We start from the raw sequence: 17,454 nt of genomic DNA, 5'->3' as shown, positions 1-17,454 counted from the left end.
AGGGCCTGTCGCATTTTTGATATGAGAGGATGAAACGTACGCGTTTCATCTTCATATCAAAAACGCTACAGGCCGTGGGATCAAGGTTGTAATTTTACAAGTCTAAGTTGAGCTAATTAAAAGTGACATCAACCTAGTCACCAAGGCCGTCTTCAGTATAGAAAAGGAGAGAAACAGTCCCAGGTGCGAAGTTGCGGATGACATAGGACAAAAAACACACATTAGAAGAAATCACCAAGGAGCAATGTTTAGTAGGAATGCTAATTAGATTTACTTAGCAAGCGGGTATATCACTACAGTAAATGGCGGAATTTAAGATAGCTGGGTAATGAAATTACATCCGACTCCCGCACCTTTAGACATAGCCAGATCAACCTCGTTCTCCGGGTTTTTTGGGTTTTTTTTGGTGCGCTTATTGACTCACCGTAAAAACAAGAGGCAACAGGTCCTGGGATATTAAAAAAACACTATAGGCTCTTGGATTAAGAAAATTCTACCCCTCGGAGTACAGGCTTAAGTTGGGGACGTCAAGACGTAGAATGTAATCACTATATAAAATATTGTTTATAAAGCTTATACAAATTTGAACAAGCATTTAACACACAATAGACTAGACACTTATACCGACTTAATTTTTTAATCTCTAATTTCCACAGTAGTAACAGGTTAAGTTAAAAGTAATCTGATCAACGTTCAAAAGATTATCATGTTGTACCTCCTTATCAAAGATTGGTAAACACTTAGTAAATTTAGAAAACTAGTCGTTAGCTCGTGGAAAATCCACGGGTTCACCCGTCCTTTTTATACCGCAATGCGTGCTTCTCGCTATTGCGCAGCTAAGCTACCATTTTGCGTAACAGACAGACAGACAGACAGACGTATACGGGCATTATAATATAGAGAACGTTGTAGGTAAAAGGTGAAAAAATTTGATGCCTGGCACTAAAATATTTGAATTGTTTTTTAATCGACTAAGATCTTTTTTTAATCTATAAATTTATTTTTTTACACGTATATTTTCCTTCGGCGTCAACTGGTGGACACTTATACACGAGTAAACTTTAAGTTTTTTTCACACTAATGTGATAACGGCGTCAGATTAGGGTCTTAACACGTTAAAGATGTCAACAAGATCTGTAGTGTAGTCGATAATAATAACGCAATATTTTAAACTTGACACTTTAACGTTCAGAAGAGTTTAACGGTGTTAACAACAATAACGCCTTTAGCACCAGTACTGTGAAGAAGGCTTTAATTTACGCCAGAAAAGTCGGTTTTGTCTTATGCGAAAACTTAATTTTCGGACTTCCTGATACAAGTTGATTACACTAGAAAATAAACAAGTCAAACTATACACAGACGAGGTTATTTAAAGATGGCATACATTTAACTGAAAAAAACAATAAAGTTGCATAAAATTATTTTAAATCAAATTATATGCCAGTTAACCTGACCTTTATACTTCGAGTACCCGAGGTCTACCCTATTACATCTTTACTGAAAATGAAACGTCGAGATTTCGGTTAGATTTGCCGAAATTCGGGCAAGGAGGGCTAGATTTTGCTCATGTAAACACATTCTACCGAGCTAGCCCGCCTAGTTTTTATGTTCACGTAATCAATGTGTTTTATGAAAATATATTTTTGTTGTAATTAATGTTTCATTGCTAAAAGTCAAGCAAGAAAAATTCAATTCCACAAAAAACAAGCTTAAAAATAGCTCGGTTTGTCTAACCCGTCTGCCTCCATAGAAACAGTTCCTAAATATAACTCGAAATTTAAACTCCAGAGCGAGACCCTGGTAAACTCAAGGGCTAGACCTTGTTAATCTCCAGACTGAGACCCTGCCTAAACCCCAGGGCGGAATCCCATGCTGCAACGCAATCTTTCAGAATTGAAAGAAAATCCTATTAAACTCACAATTCCGCAAATTATAGTCCATCGTCTAGAAACATGTAACAAATTGTCAAAATTAGATGGAAACCAGGTGTCGTGGTTTCAATCCTATTATTGCTACGAGTTGCATGCGACCATTTTGACGCATCTAAATACCAGTTTGGTGCGTGTTGATGCCATTTATGCGATAGAATTCTTGTTGGCATGTTTTTATGTGACCATGAGGCTGCTTTGATAATATTCTTTCCAGGTGGGAAAGCCTTGGGTTGCCATAGACAGCATTTGAGGTGACGAAGACTGGTCGCTGAATCTCCTAAAGAATACATTTGTTGAGTTTAGTACAACTCGCAATGAAAGCACTATCCATTATTACCCGGGTAAAAGGGCGGCATCGCTACCATAGCAACTGTGTTTAAAGTTTAAATATGGTAGCATTAAATGTAAATACACACAGAAAAAAAGTAAACAAAACGCGAAGCAGAAGTGAAACTTTTAGCTTTTAAAAAATTCTATGTTGTAGATACAATAAAAACCTGTAGTGTTTATAGAATATTCGATTTTAAAAAAAAAATTTTTGTTCGAATGTACGTTCCATATGGGAATAGTATCTATAAAGACATGGTTTCTACATCCTGATTTTATAATGTTATATTTTTTGTCGTAAAGTGCAGTACCCGGATAATAGTCCATATAATAACTGTTTATTTCGGGCAATACCTTCGAATATTGACCTCTGTCGCGTATTGCCCTCACAAGCTCGGGCAATACATTGATGTCGGTCAATATTCTCGGTATGCCCTGATAAACAGTTATTATAGGGTTAGTATTCGCAATTAGGGGCCGTGCGTCACTGAAATAACCTCCCTTCATTTTATTGCTGAGTAGAAGACCTGTTTACCGTAATGTGCTCAAAAAAAAACCCCCCAGAACGCAATGAATATAGATTAGGCATGAGAGAAAAATTTTTTTAATGAGTTCTGAAGAGCTACTTATTTTTTTGTTTTTTATTGTTCATTTTTTTTTTTTCAATTATAAATTTTTAACAAACTTGTGCAGTATAACGTTGGGTTTGAAATTCGATTTTCACTGAAGTATGACATTTATTACGTTCAAAAAGATTAACATGAAACTCGAAAAAATGAAGACGAGATTTTGTGATATCAAATTGTACACAAATAAAAAAATATAGATTTTTTTTTAGCATTTATTGTCCAAAAAATATTCTAGATCAGGCAGAAAACAATACGCCCCCTCCACAATATTGAGGCACCCTAAAATTTTTCGATTTTCACTGAAGTATGACATTTATTACATTCAAAAAGATTAACATGAAACTCGAAAATAATTCAATTTTTGACCCCTCAGCAAAAAAATGAAGACGAGATTTTGTGATATTAAATTGTCCACAAATAAAAGAATGTAGATTTGTTTTTTAGCATTTATTGTCCAAAAAATATTCTAGATCAGGCAGAAAACAATACGCCCCCTCCACAATATTGAGGCACCCTAAAAAATATCAAGTAGATATATAGGGTAAAGCCAATAGAAAGAGCCTGCATCAACTTTTAGGAGAACTTGTATAAAGTGCAGCATAAATGTACGTCACCATTACCTCTTCATGTAACAACAAACCACGTGATTTTGCATGTATTCTATCGTCTCGATGAAGCTTTGAATTATAGCCCTCAGTTGCGTTGTTTATACGATCGTAATCTCGTTGTGTTGATCGCTAAAATACGGTAACAGTTCAAAATAGGTCGCATTTTTGCGTAACTGATTTTCGAGCTTGACAGAATTTCGAAGAAATTGAATTTTCGCGGATAATGAGTAATTTTATCAACAGTTATCACGGACTAGGTAAGTGAAAACAGTAGAGCTATATTTGATGGTCAAAGTATTTGATTTCCTTAAAAACGACCAATATATTTTGCATAATTAGGATTTTCGTTTAGTAGTGTTTCGAAATTCATTTTTTTTCACAGCTCATTATATTATCATTTTCTCAGGCCTCTTCTACGTATCAAGTTGATCCTAACGGTTAACAAATTAAAGAAAAAGAAAAGAATACTCTGTGACTAAATTGTCTTCTCAAACTCTCCCATTGTATTTTCCACAACGTAGACAAACATTTCTAAGGCCTAGATTACACTAGAAATTTCCTACGCACATGTTGTTTTTATGTCAAAATTCCTGAATTAGATCAACTGTTGCGATACGCAGAAGTAAACAAAAAAATTGTTAAACATAAAATCAGAGCAGGCTGTAAGTTTCTTACATTTTATCAAAAATGTGCATGAAGTGATTGCAAACTTTTTAGGTCTAGACACAGCCATAATCATAACACTAGAAGGCAACAAATTTGAAGTTGACGAAATATGCATGAGAAAAACGCATATTGACCTTAATAAGTCCTTTTATTCTCCTTTCTATAAAAAATCAGTCTGCAGTAAATTTCAGCCTCATATTCTTGTAAAGCATTATAAAAAAGCGTGTCCACAATTGAGCCATTCCACAATCTTACCTTTGTAGTTGTATTAAAGTAGCTAGTTGATTGAGAAGACTTATCTGGTGCTCTGTAATCTATTTGATACATTGGTTTTCCAACGTCTGTTGATGTTGCGTCTTTAGCGCTTATATATTTTCGCTAGTATACGGAAAACATTAAATATCATATCAATATGTAAATTAAACAGAAAATCAATCAAAACACGAAAAAAAAGACAATCGTATTGGTGAATTTATTATGAAAGTTTTTAAAAAACGTTATGACATTTTGAGAAACTTTTTTTTTGGCTTATTCTGCCAGTTGGATAAAACTGGGCATCAATGAAAGCTTGGTAAATTAAGTCAATTAGCCAAGCCATACTTATGTAAGCCATACTTATACCCCCTTAACGCATTTACAGTACCAATATATAAATACCAACATTCACATTTGATAATTTGCCAAATGCCATGCCATAACTCAATAATAATAGCTGTCGTGTTGTTTGTTACGAAAACATAAAATGCAATATATAAAGAACGGGAGACCCCGGTGGATCATTCCACGGGTGGCGACTAGTCTACAATATAATAAAAAATACTCTAAAAAAAAAATAATAAATATCCGTATACCGTGTGTCTGTCACGTAAAATGGTACCACGAGTACGGGTATGCAAGCAATGCAGTATAAAAAGAATAGGCAAATCTACGGAATTTCACGGGACATCGACTATTTGTTACCTATTTCTCCCAAATCATATAGTACAAGAAACTATTCCAAATAGTGAAATTGGAATAACCATTGCTGCAACCGTAAAAGGTGTTACTTGTTTATTAAACTTAACTTGTCATGAATTACAAACGCTGGTGAAGTACAAACTGGAGCAAACTCTCTGATTTTATATTATTGGATATTTAAAATACATAAAATCGTGATATAAAACCGGATATAAACCCATAAACTTAGTGTTTACATAAACCTTGTTTTTGTGATGGTGCATCAATTCCATACAACACAGTGTAGCTACATCAATATTCTTTCAGAGACTTGACAATTCTAATAGCAACCGTTTTTACTTCAGACAAATTCAAAAGGTGTTTTATGCTTTTAAAACTGAACCTGTTTATCTGCTGTTAAACCTATTTAAAAGAGCAAAAAGCCATAGCATTTTGAAGGGAGCTAAATCAAATACCGGTTAAAAAAAACCGCTTGTGACTGTTACGCTACAGCAAAAACAGCACCTTCTTTTGATACTGGTAAAACTTATGGTAATAAAGAAAACGTATAAATAAATTAGTCATTCCTCTGAGCTGAAATTAATAGCATACTCACATCTACTTTCTTTAACTTTTCTTTTGTGTAATTCTAAAAACAGTAAAAAATACATATCATAAATAAATCTTATTTTATATGTCTTTCATATGCATGGATAAGCAGAGAAAGTAGTTTAGATTGTGACCATGTGTTTAATTCAACCCATGCAATATTAAGGGAAGAATATTTTACAGAACTTACATTTGCAAATCAGAGGGCTGAAGTAAAAATATTTTGATATTAACAAGAGTTTCAAAACATGTCATGCATACCACTGCACAACACCAATACAAAAGTTATATAACGATCATCCTTTACATAATTACATAGTGCAAACCTTATTTTTGTGATTGATCAGCGCTTGTCTACTTATGTAAAAACGTTTGCGAAGAAGTGACAATAATCACTTATTTTATTCACTCTCTTATATTTGTTTCGCACTCTTATGTAGATGATACTCTCAATTGCGTTCAGACAAAATTTTACGAAGGAGGTAATAAGCTGCTAATACAGCTTATTACCTTCTTCAGCAGCTTATTAGCAGCTTAGTCTGAGTTTTGGTGACTTTTCAAATAAAAATTTTGATTTTTTTTTTAAATTCTCTGACCTCTTCTATCCTGCCAAACTTGCCTGAATTATTCTCTAAATGTATAACAAGGCTTTTAATTTTGTTGACTTGACCAAAAAAAAGACCGTCTTTGGAGTGAACAAAATTGTGTGATTTTAACTATGTCTATCAAGCAAGTGGTGTTAAATAAAGCCTTTTTTTAGGTACCGTAACAAACTTTCAGAAAAGTTTGCTTGTTACATACCATCGCAGTGCAGGACTTTTTCGTATACAAGATACTCAATGTTCTGCTGTTAAGTATCGCTGCTTCTCTAAGGTAAATCAGTGGACAAAATTATAATGACTTCCACAATTTTTTTTTAAAACATTGTATTTTTTTATCATTCTTAATTATCTATATAAACTTTTTGTATGATTTTAATTTTACGGAACTAATAAGTATTAGCATGATCTTACTTTTTTATTATTTTCCATATTTGTAATTAGCTTTTCAAACTCTAAAACATTATTTTTCTGCGAAAAATATGCTATCTATTCAACCAGCTGAAAATTGGTATGAGAATCTAGGGAACGTGGTAGTATTGAGTGCTGCCTGACATTTGTGATGTGCCTCTTGCAATGTGAGACCCACTGAAATTATTTTTAAAGTCTATTTGATGATTAAAATGGTTGCAATACTTACTGAGTTGTCTCAGATGAAGCTAGTAGCTTTTTCTGTTGCTGAAAAGTTGGCAAAGTAAATTACCAAAACATATAGGGATAAAAAGAAATTTTCATAAAAATATTCTCCAGCCTGTCTATTTCATAATAATATACGTTTCTTTGGTATTTATAAATGATTACAATGATAACAATGTCATACAATGCCACCAAGCAAAAAAATTCTCATTTGTGATCTATCTCAGTGATGTTTAGGCTGTCTGTTCTGTAAAGCGCACAAGTTTCAGTACTGGTAAAAATGGTAATATGATACATCCTAGACCTACAAGGCACAGGATATCATGTCATAGCTATCCTGTGTTGCTAGTGAAAAGAGATAGTTACCAAGAAAAGTAAATTCACCAAATTAAGCCATTTACGTAAGGCGGACGTCACAAATATTTAGTGTTAGATTTTGATATCCAGAGTCAAAAGAACTCGTTCTCTGCACACAACCAGTACCTGCCATTAATATAGTGCTTTGTTTTAAATCCCAGCCATGACTATCAAGAGACCTCAGAACTAGTTTAAAAAGGCACAACATAAATATAGAACAGGTGTAATGAAGCGTATTAATGGCTATCTTCAGCTGGCTGTGCAGCTAGCTATATACAAAATTACATTCTTTGATATCAAATCTTACCATATTCCATTAGCCTGCACATGCATTAAATTACAAAATACTTGAAATTTGCTGTGGTTGCGTGGTTTGCACGACTGCAGGGTCATCCAATGTCAAAGCATTGGTTAGGGTTATGGTTTGCAGCCACAAAGCCTCGCAGATCAGTAGCACCAAAATCATGCAGCCACCCAACCACTCAATAATTATTGACGGAAAAAAACAGTATTGATTTTAAAGTTGCTCCTTTTTGAATTTGTGAGTTTTTATTTATCGATCAACCAACCAATGTTATTTTTAGGACTGAAATGACTTTAACACAACGTATTTGTGACATCCCCTAATACGGACAGTGATATGCTAACCCCAGTTAGGTAGCTGCTATAACCTACATTTTATAGCAAAGTTAAAAAAACATTGATTTTCTGCAGCACTTTTAGAAAATTGCTAATTTTTTCAGTTAGCCCACAAGATAGTTCGTTTTTTAATTAAAATTTATCGTTTATGACAGTCCATAAAATGTACCTTGTCACATGTAGTGCTACCATTTATTGTTATGCCTTGCTTATTCAGTTTATCTCGTTTTATACTTGGGCAATCTGTTACGATTATTTGATAATATATTCCAATTTTTTAGGTGAAACATTTGTTAAATTATAAAACTAAATTTGTATATATTCTTTTTCAGTTTGAATAACTTAACTTGCCATACCATTAAAGTTTTAAATTGGATTCCAAGCAACCTGACCTAAAAACTGGATAGACCCACAGAGGAAGTGTATATTTGTACGCATATTAATATGGTCCCCTGTATATGTTCATCAACTATTCATACGTAAAGAGCGCATTAATAGTGCTTAGCCCTATTCATACGTAATGTATGACATATTTACACAGGAAAAAAGAAAACACACACCAACCCTAACACAGGCTTTGTCATTATAAGGTGTGCGATCGCACATGCACGCCTCCGCACACGCCTGGTTTACTTTAGACCTGCGAAATATCACACTTCTAAAGTGTTCATTTTTATCGTAGACGAGCGAAAAAAAGCACGCCTGAGTTAATCATTTTTTTTTCTCATGAAATGTTCCAAGTTAAATTTTTTTTTTTAAATATTATTTTTCGTAAATGATTAAATTTTTTTGAAATGAAGTAATTTTTTTGAAATGAAGAAATGTTTTATTAGATATCATTTTAAAAGTTTATATAAACGAAAAGCGGTGATAGAAACGTTTTTTAAGATCGCATTTTAAAAGTTAATAAACGAAAAGTGGCAATAGAAATGCTGTTTTAGATAGTGTTTTGAAATTTTAAAAAAGAAGAAAGGCGATAGAAATGTTTTATCAGATTCTTCTACATAAAAATATTGACGACATAAATCTAATTTTAAGGGCTGTAAAGAAAGTGTATATATCATTTTTATGAAAAAAATAACTTTTAACTTTAACTTTTTAAATTTTAAAAAACTTTTCTTGATTTTTTTGTTTGGTATTTTCCGTTAATTTTGAAGAGCGCAATGGAATTTCCATTTTAATTCAATGCATGGTTAAGCCACAAGTAAAACGAAAGTGAATTTTAGGGCCTTGTTGTGCCCTCCCAGTTATCTACACTGCCCACTACACAAGATGAACAATTTATTTTCAGCTGCATTATCTCCTTTGAGACCACACGCCTTGATAATTTAGACATGCTGTAAATCACACGACTTGCTTTCATAAATTAAAGCTTAGGCGCGCTGCTCGCCATAATTTATTTGACACAGACTGCTAACTAATAGTGGATGAACATATACCTATGTAAAAGTGCGTACGAATATACACTACAGCATAAAAAAAGATTTTATTAAAAATTTCATTTTGTAGCTTCATATTGCTTATTCGATTTTTTTGGAGGCAAAAAGTTTTCGTATTTTAGGTGAAGAGAGTGCAGAGCTAGATATATTTTGAAGTTTTAAGAACAATGTTAGGAAGTTTGACCAAAGATAATTTTTTGGAGCAAAATCTAGATAGCTAAACATCATTTCTAGACAGATTTTTGTTGTGGCTACCTTTCGTTAGCTAATTGTTCTTCCATTTCCACATTTTTTAGCATTCTTCCCCCTACGAACTAGGTTTGTTTTCACCCTGCAAAATTTTAAAAATGGCAGAGGTAGCATAAATGCGATTTGTCAATTAAGCAAATAGTCAATCATCACTACGCCAAGAAAGCTGAACCAAATCGCCGAATTGCAATTGTTTGATCTTATATAGGTGGCCATCACCTATATATATTAGTATTTTATACTATCTGATGGTTTCCTCTAGGTATTCATTTACTGTGAAATATACAATTATCTCACACAAAATAATTACTACTATCTATACTAGATTGTGGCGCAGTAGATTAGTGGTTATAGCTCTCGTACTCTATGCAGGAGACCAGGGTTCGATTGCTCTTGGGTGAGTAGCCCCGGGTTAACCCAAGTCATGTGAAGGAAATTTGGGAGATGCCACACTGTGGGGGCCGTTGGATGTTGCCGGGAGTTATAGATCTGCGTTGCTCAAAAGGAGCATTAAATACTCCTTGGACTGTCCATAAGCCATAGCCCCTCCGGTAATAATAGACAGGATACATCCCTCAATATTTTTGTCAAAAACTCAAAATTCTTAAAATTTAGAAAGTAGGAATGAATTCTACCACAAAATATAACTTACATTAGAGAGCAAACCGGGCGGCTTTACAATATCCCTGCAATATTGCAGTTCTTGATCATTTGGATAACTGCGAACTGATCTTTTAGTCGTCATCTTTGTTTATCTAAATGTTATGGACACATGCGTACTTTACAGAACATACATTCCAAAGCTTTAACCTCATCCTTGTCCCCAGGCTTTGTTGCCTATGCCTATAGCGCTTACTACTTGATTGACCGCACGCCTAATGTCAAAAAGGCAAAACACCCTGAGGACGCGGTTGAGTTTGACCTTGTTCACTACATCAGCCACCCCCCCCCCCCCCCCCCTCTATCTAACGTGATCAGGCGATATTTGCCGAACCTACTTCATCGGGTAATGTGAATGAAATATCCATAATGCTCTCTCTTAACAACTTTTTAAACTCAATAAACAAATTACAAATTCTGGCGCAACAATAATTTAAAAAACAATTAAAGTGACATAGTTTGATACCCCCTGGTTCTATGTTATTTTAAATGAATATATTTGATTACATTTGATGAAGGGTGCAACAACAGGGTTACGAAATTTATTGAATTATCTCAACTTGCATATTCAATCGCGTAGTTCCAAAATGACTACAGAACCAAACATATTGCGAACAAAACATAATGATTTCCTTATTTTTGCGGTTTATTTTACAGAGAGCTTTTTTTCGTGATTGACGAATCAAGGTTCGGTTTGACAAACTTTGACAGCGCTTACATGCAAGCGAGATCCTCCCGGAATTAATGAAATTGTATACACGTGAACCTCATTCAAATATAAAATGAACTATGTGTGTTCCGCCTTTGCAAGTAAAAGATGTAAGAAAATATATGATTAAATTATAAAAGTGAGCAATTTTTCCTTTTATTTTACTGTCTATATATTCCGTGCGTGGTGTATGTAATATCGCTACTAAATCTTGTGGCGTATGAACATAAATTTGTTTGAAGATAGATAAAAAAAAAGCAATGAATTTATTAAAATAATACATTTAAGTTCTTTTTAAAATTCCATTTTTTATGTGTTAGTTATCGTGTACTTTGTTGCGTGTTCTACTTACAATCTTAAAGCTGTGGTTTTGAGAACCACTCAGACAGTTCAATGCACTGTTGATATGCTCATTTAAAGCGACTCAATAACCGCGAGCAGATTTTGTGGCAATATAGACGGAAACGTGTACTTTAAGGTTATTATAAAATCATTTCTGTATATATAATAAATATATTATATAGTACTCATTTTATGAACTTGTCGATAGCCATGAAAAATTCCACGGCGATCACAGGTTTTAAATATTCCCACATGGCTATCTCATGCATCCTTTTCCGTCTGTTGGCATAAAGCAATAAAGTTTACCTCGACGGGGGTTATTACATGATAATAAGTGCAATTATAAAGCGGTTTCGGATTTAATAACCCCCTAATTTTTAATTGTGGAAAGATCCCAATATATGTTACAATTATAAACACGAACATAATGCGGCTCCCATTATAGACACTATTTGGTGGCCCGTGGATTAAACCACTGGTTACCCTGCCCTTTAAATATATATTTAAAAAAGTACCCAAAAGTACCTCCTCCCCACTAGGTGGGGAGGAGGTACTTTTGGGGGCACACTCTTTGCTAAGTAATAATTATTATTATTTTCACCTTTGCAAACAGAAAGTATTGATGTTTAAGCAGAAGACGATCATAAAAATCAAACATGTTAAATAAATCAACAAATAAACCAAACAATAACAACGGGCGTCGATTGCATGCACACGTGCACATTATTACGAAAGTTAGCTATTTACCTTCTAAAGGAGAAAAAACACAATATATCCCTCCTAAACAACACGACAAGAATCTTTATCGTGAGGTGGTATTAACTTATCATAAAAAAATACCTTAGAAGCAATGAAAATTCCAAATCCTTTCACTAAGGGATTGTGATGAAACAATTTCAAGGTAAATTCTTATATAATATGTTGGTTAGTGTTCCTCTGGAATTACGTTCCACCATATAGGGTTAGTGCTACGCTCCGCCTCCCAAGAGTTGGCACCATTAAACACTTACCAAACCTCGAGCCCAGAGCTTTTTCTTCTCGTTTTGATACTGGGGGGAGACGCTTTTTTGTGTTTTTGATATTTTAACGGAGAAAAATTGGGACGAAGAAAAAGCTTTTTCCTCTCGCCTGCTTAATTGGTATAACATAGGACTCATTAGGTGAATACTTTTTAACACCATGTCATACCACCAAAGCTACATCGCAGATCCAAACTTGGTCCCAACACCCCGAACGGTATAGCACCAATGAAAAAGAAATAAGCTTTTGGACCAGGTTGATAAAAGAGTGCTGTCAAAAATTGACATGAAGGCGTATCAGGGAAAAGTGCTCTACTTGTTAAAATAAACATGTCAACTAAAATTCTCTGGTTTTTGTCTTCTTACTAACAAAAAGGGGCCTGGTTTCCTCTTATTGTTACAAATTCAACCTTGTAAAATGAACACTTTAAGTAGTCACATAGGTACCACGACTTTCATTTCCAACTTAATTCCCAGATATACTAATACATCACAATAAAAGCTTCAGACATCTTGGGGAGGAGGTTATTGTAAGTTTAGAGTCAGCTTTTGATAAGGACGACTTGTCAAGCACACCAGCCTGTTGTTGTTAGCGCTGGAAGTGGTTTAAACAGAATGGCGCTCACTTTCCGCATGATTTTGTTACTGGTATTAATTGTATCATCGACACTTTATGCTCAAACGTCGTCAAAATCATTGACAATCAAAGAGAAGTTAGGTAAGATTTCACCGCCTTATTTCTTTAGATAATTTAGTATCTGATCACGTGAGTCTAATAGTTTACAACAATAGTAAAGTTGCGTCGGTACCGGCGTTTTAGAACAAATAAGTGTACAATTTTCTTTATTATTTTAATTACAGATACGTATTTGTTCTTGTTGAATTTTATCTTCTCTTGTATAGATTTAAAATGAGATCTAACGGTTTTAGGTACGGGAGTTTTTTTGTGTTGCGATGGTGTAAACTGCATACCCGCTGTAGATTTTGGTGGTATGCAATATTGGTTACTATTTATATGAACTTTTTATAGAGGTGAAGATAAACTCTATGTTGGTCAATTTTAACAGAAAGAAATCGGCACCGAAACATTTCCTGAAATCACAAAAATAGTATGAAAATTAGACTGGAGGACAAATTAAAAAACTTTCATTCGTTCCAACATCTGTTTATTATTTCCAAAATATGTTAGCTGATTAAAAAAAATACATTATCTTTGAACTGGACTGAATTTTCAAAAATGTACAAAATTTACTTTAAAGAATTCACCAAGTTATGTTACATCATTTTCTGCGCTAATCAGCGTTTTATTTTTTATTTTCGCTATCCAGGAATTTTTTAACCGCTGCATTTTTAAATTTTTATATTTCCATATTACAATTGAGTACCTAGATAAAACTGAATTTGTCTGGAATGCAGAATACACTCTATTTTTATAAGAAAACCAAAAACTTAACAAAGCTGGTCATTATTTTTATTTCTTCAATGTTCCAAAGAATAGATGTACTGTTATTAACCTGAAATACCAGACTAATATTCTTATACAATACATTCTTACAAAAAAGAAAGCGTGTAAATTCCGACAGAAATATTGTAAACAGCTTCGCTGCTTTTACTCAATCATGGTATTCCATAGTGTAGGATTAGTTGGTATTTTTAGAATTATGAAACAGTAAAGTCTTCTTTGTCGATAGCGAATTAGTGTCACATTACATAAGTAACCGTTTGTCCAAGGTAAATAAAAGCTACCCACACAAGTGTCTGTTGTTTGCAGATGTTAACCATTGTTTGATTCCTCATGCTTGCATTTCTATGTCCTTTTTATTTAGGAGTGGTATAAAGTGACGTCAGATCTGTTGCGTGTCACAAATCCCATGAGTCACACGCATTTATAAGTAGCCCGGCGCAAAGTCGATCTCAAAGACTGTAGCGTCAAGTAGTGAGACACACGAAATGCGGTATAAAAAGAACGGGTGAACCCTTGGATTATCCACAGTCCACCGGCTAGTTTTATTTAAGGATTATGCTCATAGAAAAATTGCAGCCTCTTAGATTAGGATTTAATGAATTAATCTATATGTCGTCGTCACGTTAAAATTCATTTAAAGTAACAAGGTTTTACAGTAACAAGGTTTCCCCCCCTGGTTCTACGTTATTTTAAATTAATCTATTCAAATAAATTTGATGTAGAATGAAGGGTTACTAAATTAATTGAATTATTTATATCAACTTGCATATTCAATCGCGCAGTTCCCTAACGATTACAGAACCAAACATTACGTCAGATAAAACAATATGATTTCCTTTTTTTGCGGTTTATTTTACAGAGAGCTTATTTTCCATGACTGGCGAATCAATAGATTCGGTTTGCCAAGCCCCGACCGCGTTGTCTCTCACATAATTCGCGGGAGTCACACGTTTAAGGGCTATTTCCAAGTTTAAAAACCATGATGGCAACAATTTTAGGCAATCTTACTGTCAGTGCCATCAATGTCCTCCCGCTCTTAGCTAGACATCGACTCATCTTCTTTATGTGTTTCAGAAATCTTCTACACTTTTTCTTTATGTTGCTTTAGAAATTCTAAATGTAATCAAGAAATATATATCAAGATATTCTCCAAGAAAGAAGTCACTCAACACCATCACTCGCATACGATGCATGAAGAACTATGGTTCCAATTGGTGCAATGTTTTCATGAAAACAGCAATAAAGCGTTAGCTATTATTATCTCAACATTTGTACTTCTAGTTTTCATCGGTTTTGTCAAAGACCTTCCTTGGCTGCAATAAGATAAAGTCATATATGTTTTCATAGACAATAATATTTATATATTTATTTATTACTGAGACTGGTAATTTTCAAGATCTGTGATGGATTTGCTAAGTTTGTTTTACAATACGTGATTTTAATTATTGAACTCGCGCGTACGATGAAGTTACCGGATATAGTTTCTACAACTGCACATCAATATCATCAGTGGTATAAATGAAGACAGGCTCTTTACAGAATTTTGTGAGTTAATGTAACATAGCCTTAAGGCTAAAAAATGTTGAAAATTCATGAATTACATCTTTTGTCTTTTTTTTAATACAGCAACATCTTCTTTCTGCTAAAGACTCGTTGCCGTTTGGCTGCATTTTCCAATATGCTCCAAGAGACATTTTATAAGCGCGCGCGCGTTGGAATTGATACCGTCTGCGAATATTTTTGTGATTAAGTGCAGCTCTTAAACTCAGTCACAAAGACAGACTTAACCCACTTTCTCCCCCACGAGAATTAGCCAATCATTACGTCATCTGTTTATTGCCAATCAAAACTTGAAATAACAGCACATACATTTCAAAATCGCAAACCACTTGAACACAGGATCTGTTTTAAATAAATATCAAATTTTTACAAAAACTCCCCTTCTAATATTAAACGCCTTGAAACACTTTTTCTGCAGATCGAACAGCCTGGAGATACTTTCATAAAATTTAACAGGACTTTTGATTGTCCCTCTTCTAACATTCGAATTGCATAAATATTTACGCCATACCGTGCAATGCAACCAAATGGAAACAGTCCACGCTCTGTAGTGACCCCACAGTGGTCAGATGTCGGCTTTGACCGCTTCTGAATTGATTAAAAGATATAGAAAAAAGTATCTTAATTTTTTTTTTTAAATTTTTTGGAAGGATCGTTTTTAATGCTTTTAACATCTCCAACTCCATCGGTGAAAAAATTGATCGAAGACTTGAAGGATAAAAAACTATCAGCTAGAAGAATGGAATCTATCCTCCTACGTTTATGGGAAAAATTAAACTGGGACCCTTAACAGAACATAAAAAATGATAAAGATGCAATTCCTATAACACACCGTTTGCATGGACAGAAAACAGCGAAAAACAACAAATTTGATTTCCACAAAAGAAGTGACTGATTTTGTCGGGTAAAATATTGGATAAGGTAAACAAAATTGGTCAGGGGTTAAAAATTATGTCACTCTTAAACGACAAACTCGTGAACTCATCAGTAACAATCAATATTTTATTAACAAAGGAAAATCCAAATTCTTTGTGGTGAGAAATCTTTTGGAAAGAACATTTTAAATTTTTGTTCGAAACAAAAACTCTAACAGCTTAGAGATTTCGTGCATTCTTAAAGAAAGGTTGTTTGAGAGGCTATAAATATATATGTTTATTTAAACTATGCAAATATTGAGAATAACAATGAACCAACTTACAATAAGCATATATACATGTCGTCATTATTCAGACAGAACGAATTTTTCCACGTTCTATAAGACCATCACCATCAGTGCCCGATTTAGACATTTTGTTAAGAATATAGTGTGATTTTTAAAGAAAACGTTTTTTTAAGCTTTGCTTTATATGGCTTGTGAATAAAGAGACTTTGTTATTGGGCATATGGCGTTATCCATAACAAAAATAGTCTAGGTCTTGAGAAAACATTTAAATGAAGTATTTAATAATGTATAAAAAATTCTTATAGCACTGTCTTTTTAAACATTGACTGCCTTAACGGGATTCCACTGCACAACATGCTTTAAGATAAAAAAACGTTCACACTCAGATAATTTCACAAGTAAAAAAAAGCGATAGAGGAAAAGCTTTAGCGAGAAAGAACCATTTTTAGGTCGTAGAATTTTTTTGCTATTCTTTGGTTTAGAATGTTACGCCACAAACTTGAGTAAAAAAGTAAAAAATCAAATCAAACACTGGTCGCAATATTTTTTCTCTAACCATACTTATTTTTAAAATCAACCCGATTCGAGACTGCTTGAACATGTGGTGTGTGTGTGTGGGGGGGGGGGAGAGGGGGGTGATATGCTGCGATGGGGGGTAACTTCGCCTCTACTGACCTTAGTTGAAAGTATGTGAGAAACTCTTGCAAAGCTGAGAAAGTCATACACATATTTGTTCGTGCGTCAGGATTGATAAGATAGATCTGTGATAACATTTTACATTTCCACTGATCTGTGGGTGGCTCCTGTCGCACGTTGATCAGATAAACTATCTGCCTAGTATCGCTTAATACCATCTTAATTGACTTAATGAAAGATTTCTGTTAAGCTGGCCATCTAGTCGTTTCACAGATA

General features: G+C 34.0%; 1 protein-coding gene across 1 annotated transcript; it reads right to left on the bottom strand.

Annotated features, from left to right (window-relative positions):
* Nucleotides 1–1,352: 1,352 nt before the first annotated feature.
* Nucleotides 1,353–10,446, bottom strand: LOC130629088 (cilia- and flagella-associated protein 90-like). Its single transcript, XM_057442185.1, has 5 exons — nt 10,278–10,446; nt 5,714–5,746; nt 4,417–4,539; nt 3,508–3,624; nt 1,353–2,208 (listed from the first exon to the last, which is right to left on the bottom strand). Exons 1-5 carry the CDS (start codon nt 10,368–10,370, stop codon nt 2,044–2,046), a joined length of 531 nt encoding a protein of 176 aa, XP_057298168.1. The 5' UTR covers nt 10,371–10,446; the 3' UTR covers nt 1,353–2,043.
* Nucleotides 10,447–17,454: the final 7,008 nt, after the last annotated feature.

This window comes from Hydractinia symbiolongicarpus, chromosome 15, assembly GCF_029227915.1.
Source record: "Hydractinia symbiolongicarpus strain clone_291-10 chromosome 15, HSymV2.1, whole genome shotgun sequence".
Lineage (NCBI taxonomy): Eukaryota > Metazoa > Cnidaria > Hydrozoa > Anthoathecata > Hydractiniidae > Hydractinia > Hydractinia symbiolongicarpus.
Note: the sequence above shows the minus strand (reverse complement) of the source record. Positions and strands in the feature narration are given on the sequence as shown.